General features: G+C 35.4%; 1 protein-coding gene across 1 annotated transcript; it reads left to right on the top strand.

The window, feature by feature from the left end:
- The first annotated feature begins 1549 nt into the window (after positions 1 to 1549).
- On the top strand, positions 1550 to 18553 carry LOC102805083 (uncharacterized). The gene is made up of 26 exons (XM_085491912.1): positions 1550 to 1588; positions 3626 to 3687; positions 3844 to 4295; positions 4864 to 4986; positions 5284 to 5400; positions 5584 to 5715; positions 7012 to 7128; positions 8512 to 8643; positions 9137 to 9259; positions 9432 to 9566; positions 9858 to 9977; positions 10344 to 10454; positions 10820 to 10936; positions 11741 to 11854; positions 11998 to 12141; positions 12441 to 12563; positions 12693 to 12987; positions 13748 to 13851; positions 14126 to 14289; positions 14904 to 14990; positions 15924 to 16029; positions 16128 to 16200; positions 16370 to 16427; positions 16680 to 16750; positions 17057 to 17132; positions 17732 to 18553. The coding sequence occupies exons 1-26, from the start codon at positions 1550 to 1552 to the stop codon at positions 17918 to 17920; spliced, it is 3384 nt and encodes a 1127-aa protein (XP_085348038.1). The 3' UTR covers positions 17921 to 18553.
- Positions 18554 to 18992: the final 439 nt, after the last annotated feature.

Here is an 18992-nt window from a genome sequence, read left to right as displayed (position 1 = left end):
CAAAATAATATGAGGTTACTACGAGGACGCCTCAAAGTATGCACAAAGACAGTACAGCGCAAGTATCGACCGACTGTCTGAGTGCATACTTTGAGGTATCCTCGTAATAACCTTATTTTTATACATTTTTTTCTTCCAAGGATATATCCTGGGAATGCTGAAATCCAAAAAGATTATAACAGAATCAGCGAACTTCTTTGTGTGGAGTCCGGCCAAATCCTGGTGGCAGCCATGTTTGATTTTATTTTTAGAGGACGCTTACGCGCGTAATCATTCCATTTCCTTATATAGTAGGATGAAATACCCCGTAAAATACCGCAAAATTACGGCACGCTGTAACTTATGGCGTTACGGGGACAGATGCATAATAATATTAAATATTTTATGTATTATTGACGGAAGATTGTCAAACATATACATGTGTAAATATATTCTAAAATTCGAGACTGGCGAGATTAACAGTTAAGTATCAAACTGGGCTGCAAGGCATGTCAGTTATGTAACACGCCACTCATGTAGATAAACTTTTGTAAACAGCTTAGCCAAGAATTTGTGTTCTCATGAGAGTTCGCAGATTTTTACCTATTTCTAGCAGAGGAATTTTGTGTTTTTCATTTATCCAGTCGTTATTGCATTATTGCTGTACAATATCGGGCAATACAGGTTAATCAAATTTATGCCGGATTTATAAGTTTCAAAAAAGGGTGATTTCTTATGATAACTTTAGCCAATCATCGTTTGAGCTGTTCAAAGGATATGATATCTTGCCTATTAACTACAGAATTTCCTATTTTCTAGGTATCTATATGTACATGGCAACCAACGGCCTGATGCCTTTGTATTTGAGTAAGATGTTCAGTCATATCTTCTAAACTCATGAGTATATATTACACGTTTCTCTCTTCAAAAATAATTTATACATTTATAAATAAAAAAAATCTAGGGTTCAGGAGACGTTTCAGTACAGAGGGTAACGCTATAGCGTAATCTGCAAAATCATATTGAATATTCAGCCTCATTGTGCATATTTAAGAAAACATACACAAAATATATTGGTGACAAATTTGTAGATGTGGATAAATCGGAGATGTGTATGGAAATGTCCCCCTCATAATATATATCAACAAATGGTTTAGACGGTAGTTTTTGAGTGAGATAAGCCCACGTACCCGAACGCGTACAGTTATAAAATCCTTCTCATTTACTATGGGTTGGAATTTAAATATCAAAATATGTCTTGTACCTGGCTTTTGGAAAAAACACGCCTTCTGATGGATTTGACTCGGAACATATTGAAACGTCCTTGGCCTGACAACACCGCTCCATTTACCAAGTATCCGACATCGAACAATTAGTAACCTCTCTGACAAGGTCATTCAAAATGTCACGATGTCATATAACACGTTCGATTGGCTAATAGAATAATTCAGCATGCATTCACCCGCATGACGTCACTCCGTATAGAGAACAGTCAAGCAACCCCTGTACGGAATGGAACAGTATTAACAATGCCGCTTTAAAAGCAACGTGTTATTAGTTGTTACAGGGAATGGCAGCGATGGCAAGCGCTTCGGACTCTCGCAAAGAGGTATGTCAACCTGTTTTCGCATAACCACATATCATGATTGCTCAATTGGCGGTACCTTTACAAACATTGGCGTTGTTTTATGGTAATGTTATTTACCAATTATCATCATTTGAAAAGTGGAAAACAAACCATTCTAGCGTCTGTGTTATTTTAAGTATAAAGAAATTATACATCTGATACGGCCCATTGTGGCGCATCCGTATTGTGTGCTCTGTGGTAGCGCTCTAAGGCGTGCCTTCAGGATCACAAAACGTCAATACACGGTATTGTCAAACATCAATCTATCCGAGCTTTCGGTTCTTTTCTAATTCGCCAACTAACAATTGCCGAAGGGTTTCACGCGAATACAATGTCTAAATTAATAGGAATGGCCAACCGAGCGACGACCCTATCTTGGCGTTCACATGCCGGGTTTCAATCGACACGTTTTACTATATATACCGTTTTACTACTTATCAGTCAAGTTACGTAGTTCGAATATCGCTGCCAACTACGTGAGTGGAAAATTAGCAAAAAAAAAAGATAGTTTTGTTAAGCCGGACTAAAGAATTAACCAATTCACCACACTAATCTTTGAGCTCTATGTGGCCATTCTGAATAGCCCTGCTAACATCATGGTGGCTTCACTTAACAGCCCAGCACAGCATATTAGACGTACTTCAAGTTAGTAGTGTAGTGTAGCTATCGTGAGATTACACGAGCGGTACGAGAAAATAGTTTTAATTATCTCAACTATATTTTCATTTTCTATTTCATTATTGGCGTGTCAGTGACAAACGAACGGATTGTGGATTTGTTGCTTGACGAGCAAACCTTCACTAGCATTTTGAAAATTTGAGAATCTAATTAATTCCACTTTCCAGCATTTTTAGTTTTTAGTAGATATTGTGTTTTGGCGCTGAACAGACATTTGTTACGTTTAATAGACCTCACAATAGTAACACAATTGTTTCGTTTGCCCATTCAACAAAATAAACGCATGTGCACGCGTCATCGAAAGATTTGAACGCTTCATAGCACTAATTTGCAAACTTGGTTGGTCACGTGCTACCATATTTACTCAGTGTGTATACGAGATTTTCTGGAAATAAGGTGAAATTAAAAAAAATCAATTCAATTTGCGAAATTTTAAAACAAGTTGTGACGTGATCAGCTTTCATAAATATGTTGCAATATGTGTATTAAATTGATTTCAAATACGATGTTTCAAATGTAAACATTAAACGGTTCTCCAATAACAATGAAGTAGTCACTATAGAAATATCAAAATTGTATTAATGGAAACGATAATACTAGTACATATATTAATATTGCAGGCAATTACAAATAAACATTCAATTTCTGTGACAGGTTGTGCCTACGGTTGGATCGATTATATTAATTATGTTGTAAATATGGTTGTGTCAAGTGGACGTGCATTGTACAATTACATATGTACTTGCTAGGGAATCTTTAGTTTGTCAAGCTGTGGAGATTGGTGGTTCCGTTTTCTCCTCTTTCACCTCTAGTTTACTTAATATGTTAAAGGTGTTTATGCATGCATGTACGCACACGCACGCGATCACACACGTACACCAATCTTTGTGTCCGACAATTATGTAGGGGTTTCACCAAGCCGAACTGTTTGAAATCATCATGTGTATGATAATGTATCCAGAGTGTTACTGTAAAAGGTGTGAGTTGGAATTTTGCAGCTTTCACATACCGCTGTTATCGTATGTTGCATCGCATGTTTGTGTTAAATAGAAGGTGGAGCCTCCAACGTATGCCAAGTGACACCCTTTTGTATTTAGGTAAATTTAAATACACTCAGCCCTGTATACTGTCAATGCAACTGATTGTCGGTTTTTTTCAATTTTACCGTATACACCCGAAACACTCACTCGAAAGTGTAGGTTTGAGGTGAAGTCAGATCAAGTCTTGTAAAATGCACTCAGGATGGCGCCCTTGTGCACTAATTACAAAGACTGAGTTTTCATGTAGCGTTTCGTGGTGTGTGGTGCTTCATTGAAAAAATAATGTACGTTTTCTCTACAGAATGACGATGGTGTTCTGGGACATGCTGCGTTCCGGTCGTCATGGTTATATTCAAATAAAGGGTAAATATAAGCAAAAAATTTAAGCGTTGTGCAAGTCAGATGACTTGTGTTTCTACAATCTGGAGATGAGCATGAATAACATTTGTGCTGAGTGTGTATACATATATTTAATTAAATAACATTAATTTCATTTTTTGAATCATTTTTTTGGTACAGACTCTCGCCCACCGAGACTTCGGAGTATACTACTGCAAATACAAATGGTATCAAAACTCCTGAGAACGTTAACGTTGGCGGCGTAGCAAATTTAGACAAACAGTTAAAAAGCATTTCCGAATTGAGTCGTGAATTTGCACTGAGGACAACATCTCACGGTGTAGCTCGCATAGCAGAATCAACAAACAGATGTTCGAAATTATTATGGATTTCCGTAGTGTTTATTGCGTTTGGAGCATTCACCGGACAGTTGATAGCGCTAATCATTACGTTTTTAGAGTATCCAGTCATCATCAACATTGATGTTGTTTCCAGAAACACACTTCCGTTTCCTGCGGTGACCATATGCAATACTAACAAAGTACGCAAGTCAGCTGTGCTAGAGAGTCGGTACAATGCGTTATTGGATATCGACGACTTTAGAGAAAGGCGGGCATATTTGACGTATATGGGTAACTACCTGAATTAATTCGGTTTTGATCACAAATAAATAATTATGTACAGGGTTGAATTGAATTTATATTTTACACGTTTCGTTTTAGTACAGCGTGGTTCTAGCTTATTCATCTGCTTCCCGGCACTGCAATGAGAGGATATACCAGTTTCCACTCACTGCGAGATCTCGCGTTATGCGTGCAGTCAAACAGCATTGTAACACAAGCTGAGGCCCTCTATTGTCAATAAACTATTATTATAATTAAATGTATCTGAGGTGATGAACGTATTAGAATGTATCACTCCTTACACACATTTGTATTCGATATCTACAATAATTTTATGATGCACTTCTTTGTTCCAACTTTTATTCAAACAATTTTCTAGCTGTTACCTATCTCTGTGTTTGCTTATAACCGTGATAAAAAGATATAAGTTTTGTTTGGGCAACTCATGTCTGGTGCATTCATAATTTCGGCCATGCGTATTTTAAACCAATTATATGCCACGGTTGTTCCTCGATACAACTGCACGTCAATTTAAATGAATGGAATTATTTATTAGTTCACGTCTGGCTTTCCACAGGTCCTTGTATACCCGGCGATGTACCGTGTGACGTAGATGAAAACCAATGTGTTAAATCCTATATGAAATGTAATGGTATAAATGATTGCCCAAACGGAGGAGATGAAGCTGTTTGTAACTATGGTAACTGCATAAATTAGTACATGGGATCACCCCACTAACAATTCTAAATCATATTTCGTAAAGTAAGATATAGGAATAGTAAATTGTTGCTAAAGTGTTATTAAATACGTGTGTACGGTAATTATTAATGCTATAACCATGTTATTGAAATCTCTAAAATCTGTCAGCGTATTTATAAGATTTATTGTGAATGATTCCAAATAATGAAACTGAGCGTTGAACATAATCTCATTTAACATATATACTCTTCATTTCATTATTGCGTAATGCATGCACTAATGTCTGTCTATTATATAGGTGAATGCTTCGAAGGTGAATTTCAGTGTCCAAACGGTAAATGTATTCCTGCCAGTTCACAATGTGATTACAGAAATGACTGCGAAGACAACACTGATGAGGAAGACTGCTCATTCCGTATGTTTTACTCTATCTCGATAATAAGCGCATTATTGCTGCAATATATACATACCCCAGCTAGCGATGATGACAATAGCGATGGTGCGATTAACAGTTAATGTGTTCAACGTCACATTTGATTATTCATACACAACCCATACAAAAAGTAATTTAAATGGCAGTTGTTTGTTGTTCCCATAGCGTCGTGTGCTGATAATGAATTCACATGTACAAATCACCAGTGTATGTCTGTATCATTGGTATGCGATGGTAATGCAGACTGCTATGACGGAAGTGACGAGCTTATTGGTGAACATTGTCTTTATCCGGGTAGTAAGTATCAACGATTGTACGTGGTATGCATGTACAACCATCACACACTTAAATTTAAATATATTCTACTCATAAATCATGCAAATGCTCATCAATATTGACAGTGTAGAATATTTTTATACAACTCAGTCATCGAGATCTTTTGCGAGTTGTTGAAAAAATGAGCCATATGTTAAGTACAAATTGCTGTTGAATGTAGTTGCAATGAACACAGTTATGAAGCTTGTCCCATTCGTTGTCATTCCAACGTTATGGTATTAGTTAACATTAGGACATGAACTAGATCCTCTTCATCAAATCGTAAAATCCGTGTGCCATATGACTCGATAATAACTAGGAGGCATTCAGGAAGCACAAACCTCTGCCATGAATACAGATTACTACTATCTCTACCCTATTGTAGTATTACCTTTCCTTATAACAAAACAATATTATCATATTGACATAAAAGTCTAATTCTTTTTTGAAAATAACAAAACAAATTGTGTCTTGAATGATTTATCCACTCCCTATCTGGCTATAGTGAACAATTACTATAAGAAACTGGGTCCAGATTTCTTCTAAAATCAATCACTTTGTTTATGTCTGAATGATAACACTTTCTAAACAAATAATTCTTCATTAACCTTTTTCACTTGTCTGATATTTAAGAGCCATGGCAAAAACATCAATATCTCAGCCAACCTCTGCCCGGTTGGTAATTCTATTGCAATCCATAACCTTCTGAACTATAAATGAAGAATCATTCCCGTAATTATTGGCCCCATAGCAACAGGATCTGCATTTTTACCAATATCTAGTTGATTGGCTCAAATTGCTGAAAGTTTCGCGAGTAATTAGTAGGACGTTTTTCAGTTATGAATGAAATTCAATATCGAAATTTATGTTTCGATGGCAACAAGACATGCATATCCACCAAAGTTAATTGCTTTATTAGTTACTGTGTCAAAGGCCACTTTGAGACTTTCATAAGATTCAATTCATAACTTGAGCTATCAATATAAAAAATCATACCCGACATTGCTATTTTCATGAGAAATGACACAACATCTTTGTCAACTTGTAATCTTTTTTGGTTCTTGAAATCAAGTTGGGTGATCTAACTGTAATCTGCTAAGACATTTTAAATATGTTTATGTGATAGTATTGACGTGAATTGAAAATTATAAAACATATATTTTAATATGAACATGAATCGCGCTTACACTGTGTGCAGCACATTAGTACGATATCTGATTTATGTGACCCCCCCCCCCCAAGATCAACATTATTCTAGCATTATTTTTCATAATTTAGGTGTATGCAGCCCGGACTTCTTTCGCTGTACAAATGGGGAATGTATACATTACACGTTGAGGTGCGATCAGTACGCGGACTGCTCTGATTCTTCTGACGAATCGGAATGTCAACACAGTGAGTATGGGATTATTGTCTGTTTATTTACCCGTGATGACACACTATTTACTAGATTATCGACAGTCCTCGAGCCTAATGTAATTGTGTTTCCTAGACATTCGAACGCCGAAGGCGTTTGATGGGAAATGCAAACCATTTCACGCGAGGGACATTAGTCCCGAGAGACTTCCCCCGTCTGCAGGTTTCTAGTTGATATGAATGATTCATAGTTGATGATGACGTCACGAAATAAATTATATTAACATAAGTATGCAAATTTATTCTGAATGATCCTCTGAATGCATTGGTTGTTCACGTTGGTATGAACACAGTGAATACAGTCACTCCAACCAAAATAGCAAAGAAAACTATTAAATCGCCTAGAACCAAGGAAATAACGTGAATTGTTTGTGGCAGTCAAATAGAAAATATAGAAAACCGGAATAGACGGTTTCGCGGGATCAACAGAACTACGACATGCGAAGAAATCGAATTTGTTGTAGCAGAGACGATCGTTCTACAGCTTGTCAGTTCGTATGCGTGCAGAAAATACGGACTGAGAGCGTCGACTGCAAGAAATTTAAACAAACTAAGCGAGAGTTATTGGAAAGGTCGCAGGCATTTTCCTCTAAGAGAATGGCAACTGAAAATAGGGGATCCCTGGTTTCGTCGAAACGAGTTCGTTTTGACATGGCTTTACCTCCATGTTTTTAACAAGTCGAATGTCAACACGAGACGCTGAAGAACACATCTCTCCCCTCCCGGTAGTTTGCGATAGCGTCTCGCTGGTATTCTTTGCAAGAAATATCATGGTAGTTCTAACGTTCCAGCACTTTTACAATGCTTTCGTCAAAAACTCCTGTGGAAAGTGTCGCGATCGCGCGTAGTAAAGTCAAAACAAACTTCGCGTAAGTCGTAGGCAATCTTAGTAGCCAGCCATCCCTGAACCTTTCCACTATTGGCCACGATAAAATGACAGACATCTGCGCGACTATTCATTTTCATATGAAAGTACCCGGATCTGGTAAGAAATCTTACCAGTGAATTGCAGAACAGAACAGCCGGTCGTGCCTAACAGCACTCCATACTTCCTGTCCCGGCGCTCGCAATTTATTCACTCTTATTACTTTTATACACAATATTTATTAATAATAATAGATTAACATTAGGTACGACCGACTGTCGACAGTCTAACTATATAATTGTCTGCCTATATAGTATATTTGCTGAATAATGGTGAAATAGAATGTAAAACGATAATCTTTAAGACAAATCACCAACTCTGGCTCACTGCCAACCACTCATATTGTGCACCCCCATAAAAGCAATATCCATTATCGTTGAGTTTAACTTTCTTTCATATTTCAAAATATTACACTAAATAAACTGTTTGTTTTTAAGGTGTGTGTCCCGTAGGTTTTTTTCAATGTAGACTGTTTAGCCAATGCATTCCACAAGCTGCGGAATGTGACGGAAAAGATCACTGCTTAGACCATACAGATGAATACCCGTGCCCAGATAAGCCATTGCTGCGTAAGTTGTTTTTGCTATGTATGCAATTGTTATTCGATGAAAAAATAAAGCATTTCTCGGCCCGCTGATACGAGGCCCCGCGTAATGCGTGTAATTGAACATAAAGACAGAGCAGAAAAAGGTTTGGTCGATGTAGCGTCAAATTAAACAAGGGCGAATGGATTCGGGGATATTTCCATGCTGTACATATTGTATACACATTTCATGTAACGGCAATTCGATGACATATTTCCGTCTGAAAAATCAACGTTTATACACTAGACAATAAAGCAAAATTCAAGTTTAAGTACAAGTACACAACACTCGATTGTTATGGCAGACATTTGGTCTGGAAAATTCCCTATTGTACATGTTTGTTTCGTTTTGTACCTAATATTGTAACGTAATGAATTATTCATTTCTACATATGTCGTATACGTGTATACAGTCACACTTATCCTATGCCTTCCATCATTTGTTTTAATTGTTGATCTTATATTTCTTGTTTGCTTAGCCAATGGTTGCAATGCTGAGAATATGTTTGCATGTGATAGTGGAAGTTGCATTAATAATGACCAACGTTGTGATGGACACCCTCATTGTCTGGACAGTAGTGATGAGTTGGGATGTAACTCATGTACGTATGTGTATCTTAACCCTTTTTTTGCCACGTTTCCTTTTTTTAAATCCATTGACACTATGTTTATGACATGAATGCATACAACCACGACTGGTTACTGCCCTATTTGTATTTACCTTAATGATTACTGTTATTTTCATGACTGATTGTCTCGTTATTCTTCTAATAGCGAGCACATGTCCGAACGGCTATATGACATGTGATAGTGGATTATGCGTTGCTACGGAAAAATGGTGTGATGGATTTGACGACTGTATGTATGGGCTTTTAAGCGATCATTCAGATGAAGAAAACTGCCAAGATTGTAAGTAATGGAAAGAAATAGAAATTTGGATTCAATATTGACAGCTTATTGGTATGTTAAATCCGAAACAACAGTGTCGGATAGTTAAAACAACAACCACTTTGCATTATGGTCTCCACTACCTCGCGGTATATGACAAAAACGAACATGTTACTACTATATATACGTATAATTACAAAGTGATATTACTGCTATATATGCGTATGTGTTATTCTCTATCTCATATCTGTCAGTGATAGGACATTTAACAAAGTAGAACGCGCTTCATATAACTGTATTGCTGCGTTCCAGATTCTTGTCTGGAAGGATACTTCAAGTGTGCTGAGAACGGCCATTGTATTTCTATGCGTGATAGATGCGACTACAACCCGGATTGCTACGATGCAAGTGACGAGGAAGGTTGCGATTCCAGTGAGTTATATTTAGTCTACAAATAAGTGCATATAATGAATGAAATCAACCACTATAGTGAATGTACGTTTAAGATACATCACTGTCCAGTGTTAAGCGGAAGATAACTACAATTATAACATTTGTGAATATTTTAAGCGGAGTGTCGTCACTGCGCATGCTTCAGATGGCCACAGCGTGGCATTGTTTACAAACAATCGTTTACCCATGAGCCTTTGCGTTTTAAGCACGCGTTGTTATCGTCGGTTGGGACTCAATTCTCGCGCTTGCGCACGTGACGACCCCTCCGCTTTAATATACTATTGATGTCCATCATTTTAAGAGTGCTCGGACTGTTCAACTATCTATGGTTATTCCCGCATTTAGATGAATGTGGCACACATTATTTCCGGTGTGCAGATGGGCGTTGCCTTGAAATTGAGTACCGGTGTAATGGAGTGGAAGATTGTATAGACGACGAAGACAGCTGTGATACATGTGAGATTCTAAGTATTATAACTATTTATGTTAGTAATATATTTCATATGAAAAGTACATAAAATTGTTCGTTTTATGAAGAAAATTTCAATTTCGAATTATTCCGAAATTTACAAATGGTACTTTGTGTAGAGATGGTAAGTTCAAATCTACGTTACTTATATTACAAAGAGGTGTTTACATACCGAATTTAAAGTCCATAAATCAGTTGACATTGTGATAAATGAATGAATGAATTAGGCTGATGTTTATGGATCTACAGAAATACATGTGAATTCTATTTTGCATTGTTTTCATTTTTTATTGTACGTTAGCAAAACTCTTTCCAAAAATATGCATTTGAATAATATTTTTTTTCATTTCAGACAAATGTCCAGATGCTTATTTCACCTGCCTCAGTGGTCAATGTATTCCACTCACTGACCGATGTGATTACAATTTAGAGTGTAACGATGGTAGCGATGAAATTAACTGCACGAAAGGTCAGCTAGCATATCTTCCTGTGGAGGGTATTTAACAAGTGAACCTACAGCATAAGATTTATTAAACAAGCTTAGAAACTCTCATCTTTTTTTCTAAGGGAAATTACAACAATTATTTGCGTACGATTATGTTTAGGACCACCAATATATGTACGGGTTTGGAGATAAATAAAATAATTTTAAAATTACCCCTGGACTTTGGTGAACTCACGTATTCGTATAATTTGAATATAGGACACACATTGACGCGGCTTCATTACACCATCATACACAAGTATAACTCAAAGTTAATTGAATAGTTCTGGTTAAATGGAGTGTTATATAAAAATTATACCTGATATTTTAAAATATTATAATATACTTCCAAATAATTCTTTAAGAATTCACCAACATACTATAATGCTAGCGTAAATTGAGATGTCATATATGGCGACATAATTTCAATCTGCGTAGCCAATCAAATTACATATACGTAAAGGTATCGAAATTCATAACACTAAACAGACATGTAGGATAAATTGTATTGAATAATTTGTGTGTATATATAGTGTTAATTGTAGAGTTTTTTTGTAAAATTCGTCACCAATTGCCGGGATCGTACTGCCCCTGTGTTGTGAAATAAGTATATGATGTAGACTAGTTTATTGATTACAGTTCTACTCACTAGGTTTACAACCACATCCGATAATCCGCGATCACCAATGTTTACATTGACTCACACAATACGAAAATTAAAATCATGTTATTCACATATTTTTGATTTATGAAATATACATATACAATGTATACGGTTTTCCCCAACAGCTGAATGTCCTAATGGTTACTTCCAATGCCGGAGTGGTCAATGTGTGGACCTATCCAAGCGTTGTGACAGCGTGGCGGACTGTACTGATGCGATGGATGAATTCAATTGTACCGGTAAGGTGTCAAATGCACGGGAAAAAGGCAATGATTAAATAGTGAAATATGTTAAAATGAAATTGTCGGGATCGTACATCCCCTGTGTTGTAAAATAAGTACATGATGTAGACTAGTTTATTGATTTGAGTTCTACTCACTAGGCTTAGAACCACCTCCGATTATCTGCGAAGATAATCAGTTTAAGTGCATATCAGTTGAGAAGTGCATTAATTCGTCGCAAGTATGTAACAGAGTTGACAACTGTGGAGATAAAAGTGATGAGGTAGCATGTATGTATACTGTTGGTAAGTATTTTTTTAAATAAATCACAATTACATTTTTTCAGAATTTAAATTACTTTAATTCTGTTTTGTTTTGAAGAAAGTAATATAATCCTATACCTAGTGCCCTCTAGTGGTGGAACGCTACTTTACCGTCAAAATGACGTATATGGAGGCAGTGTCGTTCAATACGAAATGTGTTTGATTGTGTAGTCGTTTTCACTTAGAATAAAGTAAACATTCCTAAAACATGCGGACGACAAAAAATCAAAGTCACAGCTGATATATAATTGTATTAACAGATTTTGAATGCATAATTTCAGAGTGCAACATGAACGAGTTTAAATGTGACAATGACATCGATGATTTCTGCATTCCTAGAACATGGTTATGTGATCGTATCAACCAATGTGGCGATGGTAGTGACGAAAATGAATGTACATATGGTAAGTACAGTCCATGACTTGCAAACAAATCATAAAACGATTTACAATTTAAATATGTATAACCCTGTCCACATGGTATAGTGTATTTATGAATGCCTAATTCCAAATCATATTGTCGACACTTTGCAGACGTGGCGAACGTGTTTTCCGATTCTGATTGGAAGGCAAAATATAGTGATATCACAAATAGAGAAGATATATATCGCGAATTTACCCAGAATGTGTATTCCGCTAGAAACTTCGATTTTATTCCCAGCGAAGATCCTCCGTCTTGGGACCATTTTCTGCTAGCTAGTTCAACGCCAGATTTTACAGATCTCCAAGACGTCTTGAAACTTTCTTCTCCAGAGTTGAGTATCATGGGTCATCAAATTGATGATTTTATACTGCAATGCACTTACGACAAAAAGAAATGCAATTTGAGGTAAAATTAGTTTGTTCAATGTTGTAATCGTCCTGAATGTGTTGACAGTAACAAGGACAGTAGCAGCACATTTTCTTTGCATAAAAAATTCATAACTGATATCGAAATAGTGTTTTTCATTGAAACTGACCACTGACACTAACCATATCAGGGTACTATACATGAAATTATATTACGATCGACTCGTCTTCCGATGGTAAATTTAAGCGACGAAAACTCTCACGTTAGCATATACTTGTTTTAATTGCACATATATTATACAAACCTAAATAGACTTGCGAACACGATTATTTTAGAATGGGACAGGACATTAAAAACAGCATAACACCCTTACTATCGCATGTTGTAAACATGTGGCCCACATATAGTTAACTTAGCCTTTTAATGATATTGTCGATTTCGTGTATGTTTAAAGTATACATATATTTTGCTGGAATTCACATGCATATTTTTAGCGTGTTTCATGTCTATATAGTGTATACAGGCAGACAAATCATTTTGTTGAGCGCCTCACCATGGCATCAGCATCTGTGTGGCGAGCATACATTGAACGTCCCTAAAACTTGGGATTAATTGTTCGTTATAAGAATAGGCGAATAAGTGGAACCATGCATGACACAGGTATTATTGCGCAATACATTCGGGATATATAAATGCCACGATCACTTATAACGTGAATTGCCGCCTCAGCAGATATGAAATGACAAATAATTGTAATAATAACGATCATATTAGGGTTTCTTCATTTCTGTTTTTATAGTGAATTCTACGAGTTCCAACATGACAAGTATGGTAACTGCTTCACATTCAATCATGGCTTTGATACTAAAATAAGACAGGCTACCAAGTCAGGGGCTGATTATGGTAATTTGTTTTTCTCGTTATTGTTGTCGAAAACGTCCAACATCTGTATTATAAAATCGGTTAAAGCAGGAGGGTTGTCACCTGCGCACGCGTGGGAATTGAGTTCCAACACACGCTAAAAACGCAAATGGCCATCTGACGCATGCGCAGGTGACGACTCCCCGCTTTAAATGACTCAAAACATAATTGTTATTCGCTTATTTGAGGCGTATATTTTCTAATGAAATATCACTCGCATACTGCTTTACTACATGTTTCCTGTAATCGCAAACAGGTTTGAAGTTAACACTGTTCACAGAGCAGAATGAATACATTAGTTTGTTTGGGCAGCAATCCGGTGTACGAGTCGTGATACATAATCCAAGTACAAAACCATTCCCAGAAGACGAGGGCGTATATGTGAAACCCGGAGCAGTAACTGCTGTTTCTATCAAGCAGGTGAGTAAACTATAAAAGTCTTAACACTATACTAATTCGATAACCAGTTTCGTCATTTGCCATTTAATTTCGAAGTCTAAAAATACAGAATAACTTACAAACATTATAACATTAATGAGAGAAATATATTTGACCCTAGGCTTACAGTAGTGACCTCGCCGTGTTGTGAGCGGATTTTTTTATTTTTATGTGGTGCTCTAAATGAAAGAAAGGTGTCAAACAAATAATAGTAATTACTTACTTTCACTTTAAATAGTGATTAGTGTATTTATTTATTTTTTTATTATATTTCAATACATCATATACATATGCAAATTATTCGACGATGTAATATTATAAAATACCTTGGGCACTACAAAAACGCGTCTATTCAACGACGTGCATGCCTGATCTTATTAAGTCGCTTGTTACATGGAGTGTTTTATATTTTCGAGAATTTAGCAATTGTTTTTTTAAATAAATAAACGAATGTAGCCATAATATTATATAAGATATAAGCGTTTTCAAGATTTATTAAAAACATAATTACTAATAACTTGGGTACAACAAGATGCGAGACACCATATAGGTGTATGTTCGGTTCGATTTGTGGAATATATATTATTCTTTTTCAGAATGAATGGACACGCAAGGGACCTCCCTTTGGAAACTGTTCGACACATTTTCCCGAAAGTGATGTCAAATATAATTATTCATCATTGGTATGTTCCCATGTTGTATATATATTATTTATAACACTTATACATTGGTTGTGAGTTCCTTATCAACTAATCGACGATACATAAACGACGATAAACGCTAGTAATATTTCTGCTATACTAAGTTATGTGTTGGTGTTATATGATTCCCCTGTTATATCTGTCATTTGGCCATGGCGGATACTACTCACGATTTCAATCTTTTTAGCACTTGTTAATCAAAATGTTAATTTAAATTTTCAACCTCCATTATAATTGGAAGCTGCTTAGAACAGTGGTATACATTAACAACCGCATTGTTGTGATGATTAAATTTGCACATTCCTATGTATTTCAAATAATTAGTAAATGACACACTCAAGTATGAAATAGTTTTAGAACATATTTACCTATCATCCACAATTTACTGGACGTCAAGCATTGGTCACATACAATTACATGACCATATCAATAATAATTCAGCAACGTCACTATTGATATGCAAGTTGTATATCACTGTTTAAATTCGGACTTTAAAATGATCAATCAAACTCAGCTGGCACTCATCAGATCTTTTCACTTATTTCAGAAATTGTAGATGTCATATATATGAACATAAAAGTCATAGCAATTTAAAATATTCCACTATTTGAATTTTAAAACGAAGTTGTTGTGACTTTTATGATTTAATCTATCTACCCTTTTCAATAAAAAAATTGTGGTATCCTTTTACATTTATTCAAAGTACTAATTAGAATTTTTAATAAAAGATGTATTTAGCATTCACGTGACCACATTGTATCTAACGTAACATCGATTGCTAATTAGTGTAACCGTTTTCATAAAATATATAATATGATTTAAAACAATTTAAAATTAAAATTAAAACATTAATAAGTGCGAATTTTACTTTCTGGAATCCTTTTATACATCCTTAATATAATTCATGAATTTCAGGCATGTCAGAAACAGTGTCTACAAGATTATTTGTTTAGTAAATGCGGTTGTGTGGATACCTTGTCAGATGACAAACCACGATGTAGTGTACTCAATAAAACACAAGGTAAGTATGTCGATATACTACACCTATATGCTACATCTATATACCACGTTCTGTGAGTTTCCAGTAAATAAGTTTAAACTGATAATTGTTTGTTTCAGATGCCTGTAAACAGTTGATGAATTATTTCTATCGAGAAGCTATGTTGTCTTGTGACTGCCAATTGCCATGCCGGTAAGTCGCTATTTGTAACGTTATACTTAGTTTGCTTCTCATAAAAAGTTTTGTAGGAGACAGTGAAAAACGTGTCGATTTAAAAAAATAAAAATGTAAAGGTAAAAATGTGACTGTGTGAACGTATTACAATGAGATTAACAACATGAACTGCTTTTTGAACTTTCAGAGAATTCTCGTTTTCGAAGACGATTTCCCAAGCTCTGTGGCCATCCACCACCTATTTGGTAAGTATTGTAATATAGCACATCATTTAATACATTAATTAACTAGGCCGCTATCACTTAAAGTCATCTTGCCCCTTTCGTCTATGATTACTCAGTAAACAGGAAATTGATATGTTCATTACAGCAGCAATATTATTATACCTTCATGTTTATGCAATGTCGACTTCACTTTTAGTAACTGTTTTTTTTTTTTGCGTCCACAAAGACTTCTTTAGTCAATTGTGTGTTAATGAAATAGTCTTGATTTTTCAGCCCCATTTATTGAATAGTATCCACGCAACAAATCGTAAAACGTGGGTCATAAGAGATAAAGAATCAGCCAGGTAGGTAGCCTTGTAATCTAACAAATAAAACAGCAAAAGCAAATGAGTTATGAAATAGATGTGACTGTTTATTCACTTGGTGGAATATATATATATGGATATATATATAGTATGAATCGCCATTCTAAAGAAAAATGTCATTCAATCATCGGAAATGTGCTATATATACTATGAATTATAGATTAAATATCATTTAATTTTATTAGAAATTTGGATTTGATATTGGATTTTATTGCTGTAGACGTTCATTTAAAATAATGTGAACATGTGCATTTCTTTCTACAACTATATATATTTAATATGTAGGGAAGATTTGGTTCGTCTCGAAGTGTATTTTGAAGATCTGAATATACAATTGGTCAGTGAAGAGGAGGCTTACCCGGTAAGCATGTTTTGACCGCCCGACATTCGTTATGACAACAAATTACACTAACTCAAAATCACTTTGCTAAAAAGTGTTAAACAGAATAGACGTAATATATCTAGGCCACACTAGAGATACTTTCAATACATCATTTGTTTACGTGTTAAACACAAGTCATTCATCGTGATAATTTTGTTTTCAGTTGATAATTAAGAGACAGCGCTAAGAGATCGATGTCCAATTTATTTCATAATATCAGCAGAAATTTTACCTAATTTTCAGGAGTGCGGCAAAACCATGTTTTCTCACGTAAACGGATTTCATGATGAAATCAGTGTATGTGTGATATTTGTGATAAATAATATTTTAGAATATAAATATCTTCATAGTTTTAAACTTTGGACTCATTGAACAAAACTATTTTCTCCGATGAAAACTGTTCAACGCCACCCCTCTAAATTATAAGAATTATGTTTATCCGAAATCGATCTTTTGACGTTGTTCCAAATGATGCATGATACAATACACACAATATATGATTACATTTGAGTTTATTCTTTTTTATATTGCTATTGTTGCTACTATTTTATCTGATATTTAATAATTCAACGTTGCAGGTATCTCAGCTTCTCTCGGATACCGGTGGTTCACTGGGACTTTGGGTTGGTTTGTCATTCATCACGGTGATTGAATTTACAGAGTTTCTCTTCGCAATGTGTTCTACAACACGCGCACGCCATTCGCATAATCGAATCATGAGAAAATCAGTCCGTAGGAGTGGAGCAAATCCAGTGACGTCACCATAACTTACGTTGTCTAAATATTTTACGTGAATTACCAAGGGTTGAGCAAACATTCTAGTCACGTAAATGGAAACTCGTATAATTTTGAGTCAATCAGTGTTGCGTTTTATGTTGTGTGTTCAACTATATTAATGACTGCGTATGCCATAGATAACACTGTATTACATGTGTTATGTCACTAACATTTACATTACTTATACTTAAATATATATTATCGAAAGTTGGTGTAGGGATATAATAGAGTAGAGGGATTTGTATTGCATATTTGAGGACTATGTTCAACATATTACTATGCTTTCCATTTGGGTGATAATATTTTTATTGTACAACTATTCACTGTTTTCAGTATTGTTAGTCAAAAATATATAAATTTGAGTTTTCAGTCGTTGGCGTGTTTTTTTTCCTTCTATACAGTTTGAATAAAAGATTATTAAAACACGCCTAGAGCTTCTCGACCAATCTGAATGTTTTATTGCGGGACTTTATATACACTAAATGTCCTGTCTGACTGACTCTTTAACAAATGTCAATTTTCTTCTTTAAGTTGTAAATTGTCTGAGGTCATATATACGATGTATCACTTTAAAAGTTTTACTGTGTTAAGAAAAAAAATAAAAACTTGGGGTTCACACATCAGTCATTCTCTCAAACACCCTATTCATCGAGCTATACAGAACTCAACGTCAGTCATTGCTTTTTGAGCTATTTTTCGTGCTGGTCATTATAGGTTTATTATTATACTGAGACCTTGTGTTAATGACCGCATATTCCGGCAGGTCAACGCTCACGAACACCAGAACTGTATTAAAGTATTGCGTAACCAATGTTACAGGATATACTAGTTTACCATATTCCTTTTGAAAATAGAGGCATGTTTTCTTTCTAATTACGAATTTCGACCCTATACTGCTTATTTGTCACAAATACGTATCAAATGACAGTGTACTAATGTTTGTACAACTGTTAAACTGATAAAACACACGAAAAGTGAAATAACATACACAAAGTTATCAAACCATGTTAAATGATCACACAAGCTTAACAATGTGAGTATGCATTTTCTATGACTAGCTCA

This window comes from Saccoglossus kowalevskii, chromosome 17 (assembly GCF_978046115.1).
Source record: "Saccoglossus kowalevskii chromosome 17, keSacKowa6.1, whole genome shotgun sequence".
Lineage (NCBI taxonomy): Eukaryota > Metazoa > Hemichordata > Enteropneusta > Harrimaniidae > Saccoglossus > Saccoglossus kowalevskii.
This window is presented reverse-complemented; position numbering and strand designations above follow the sequence as displayed.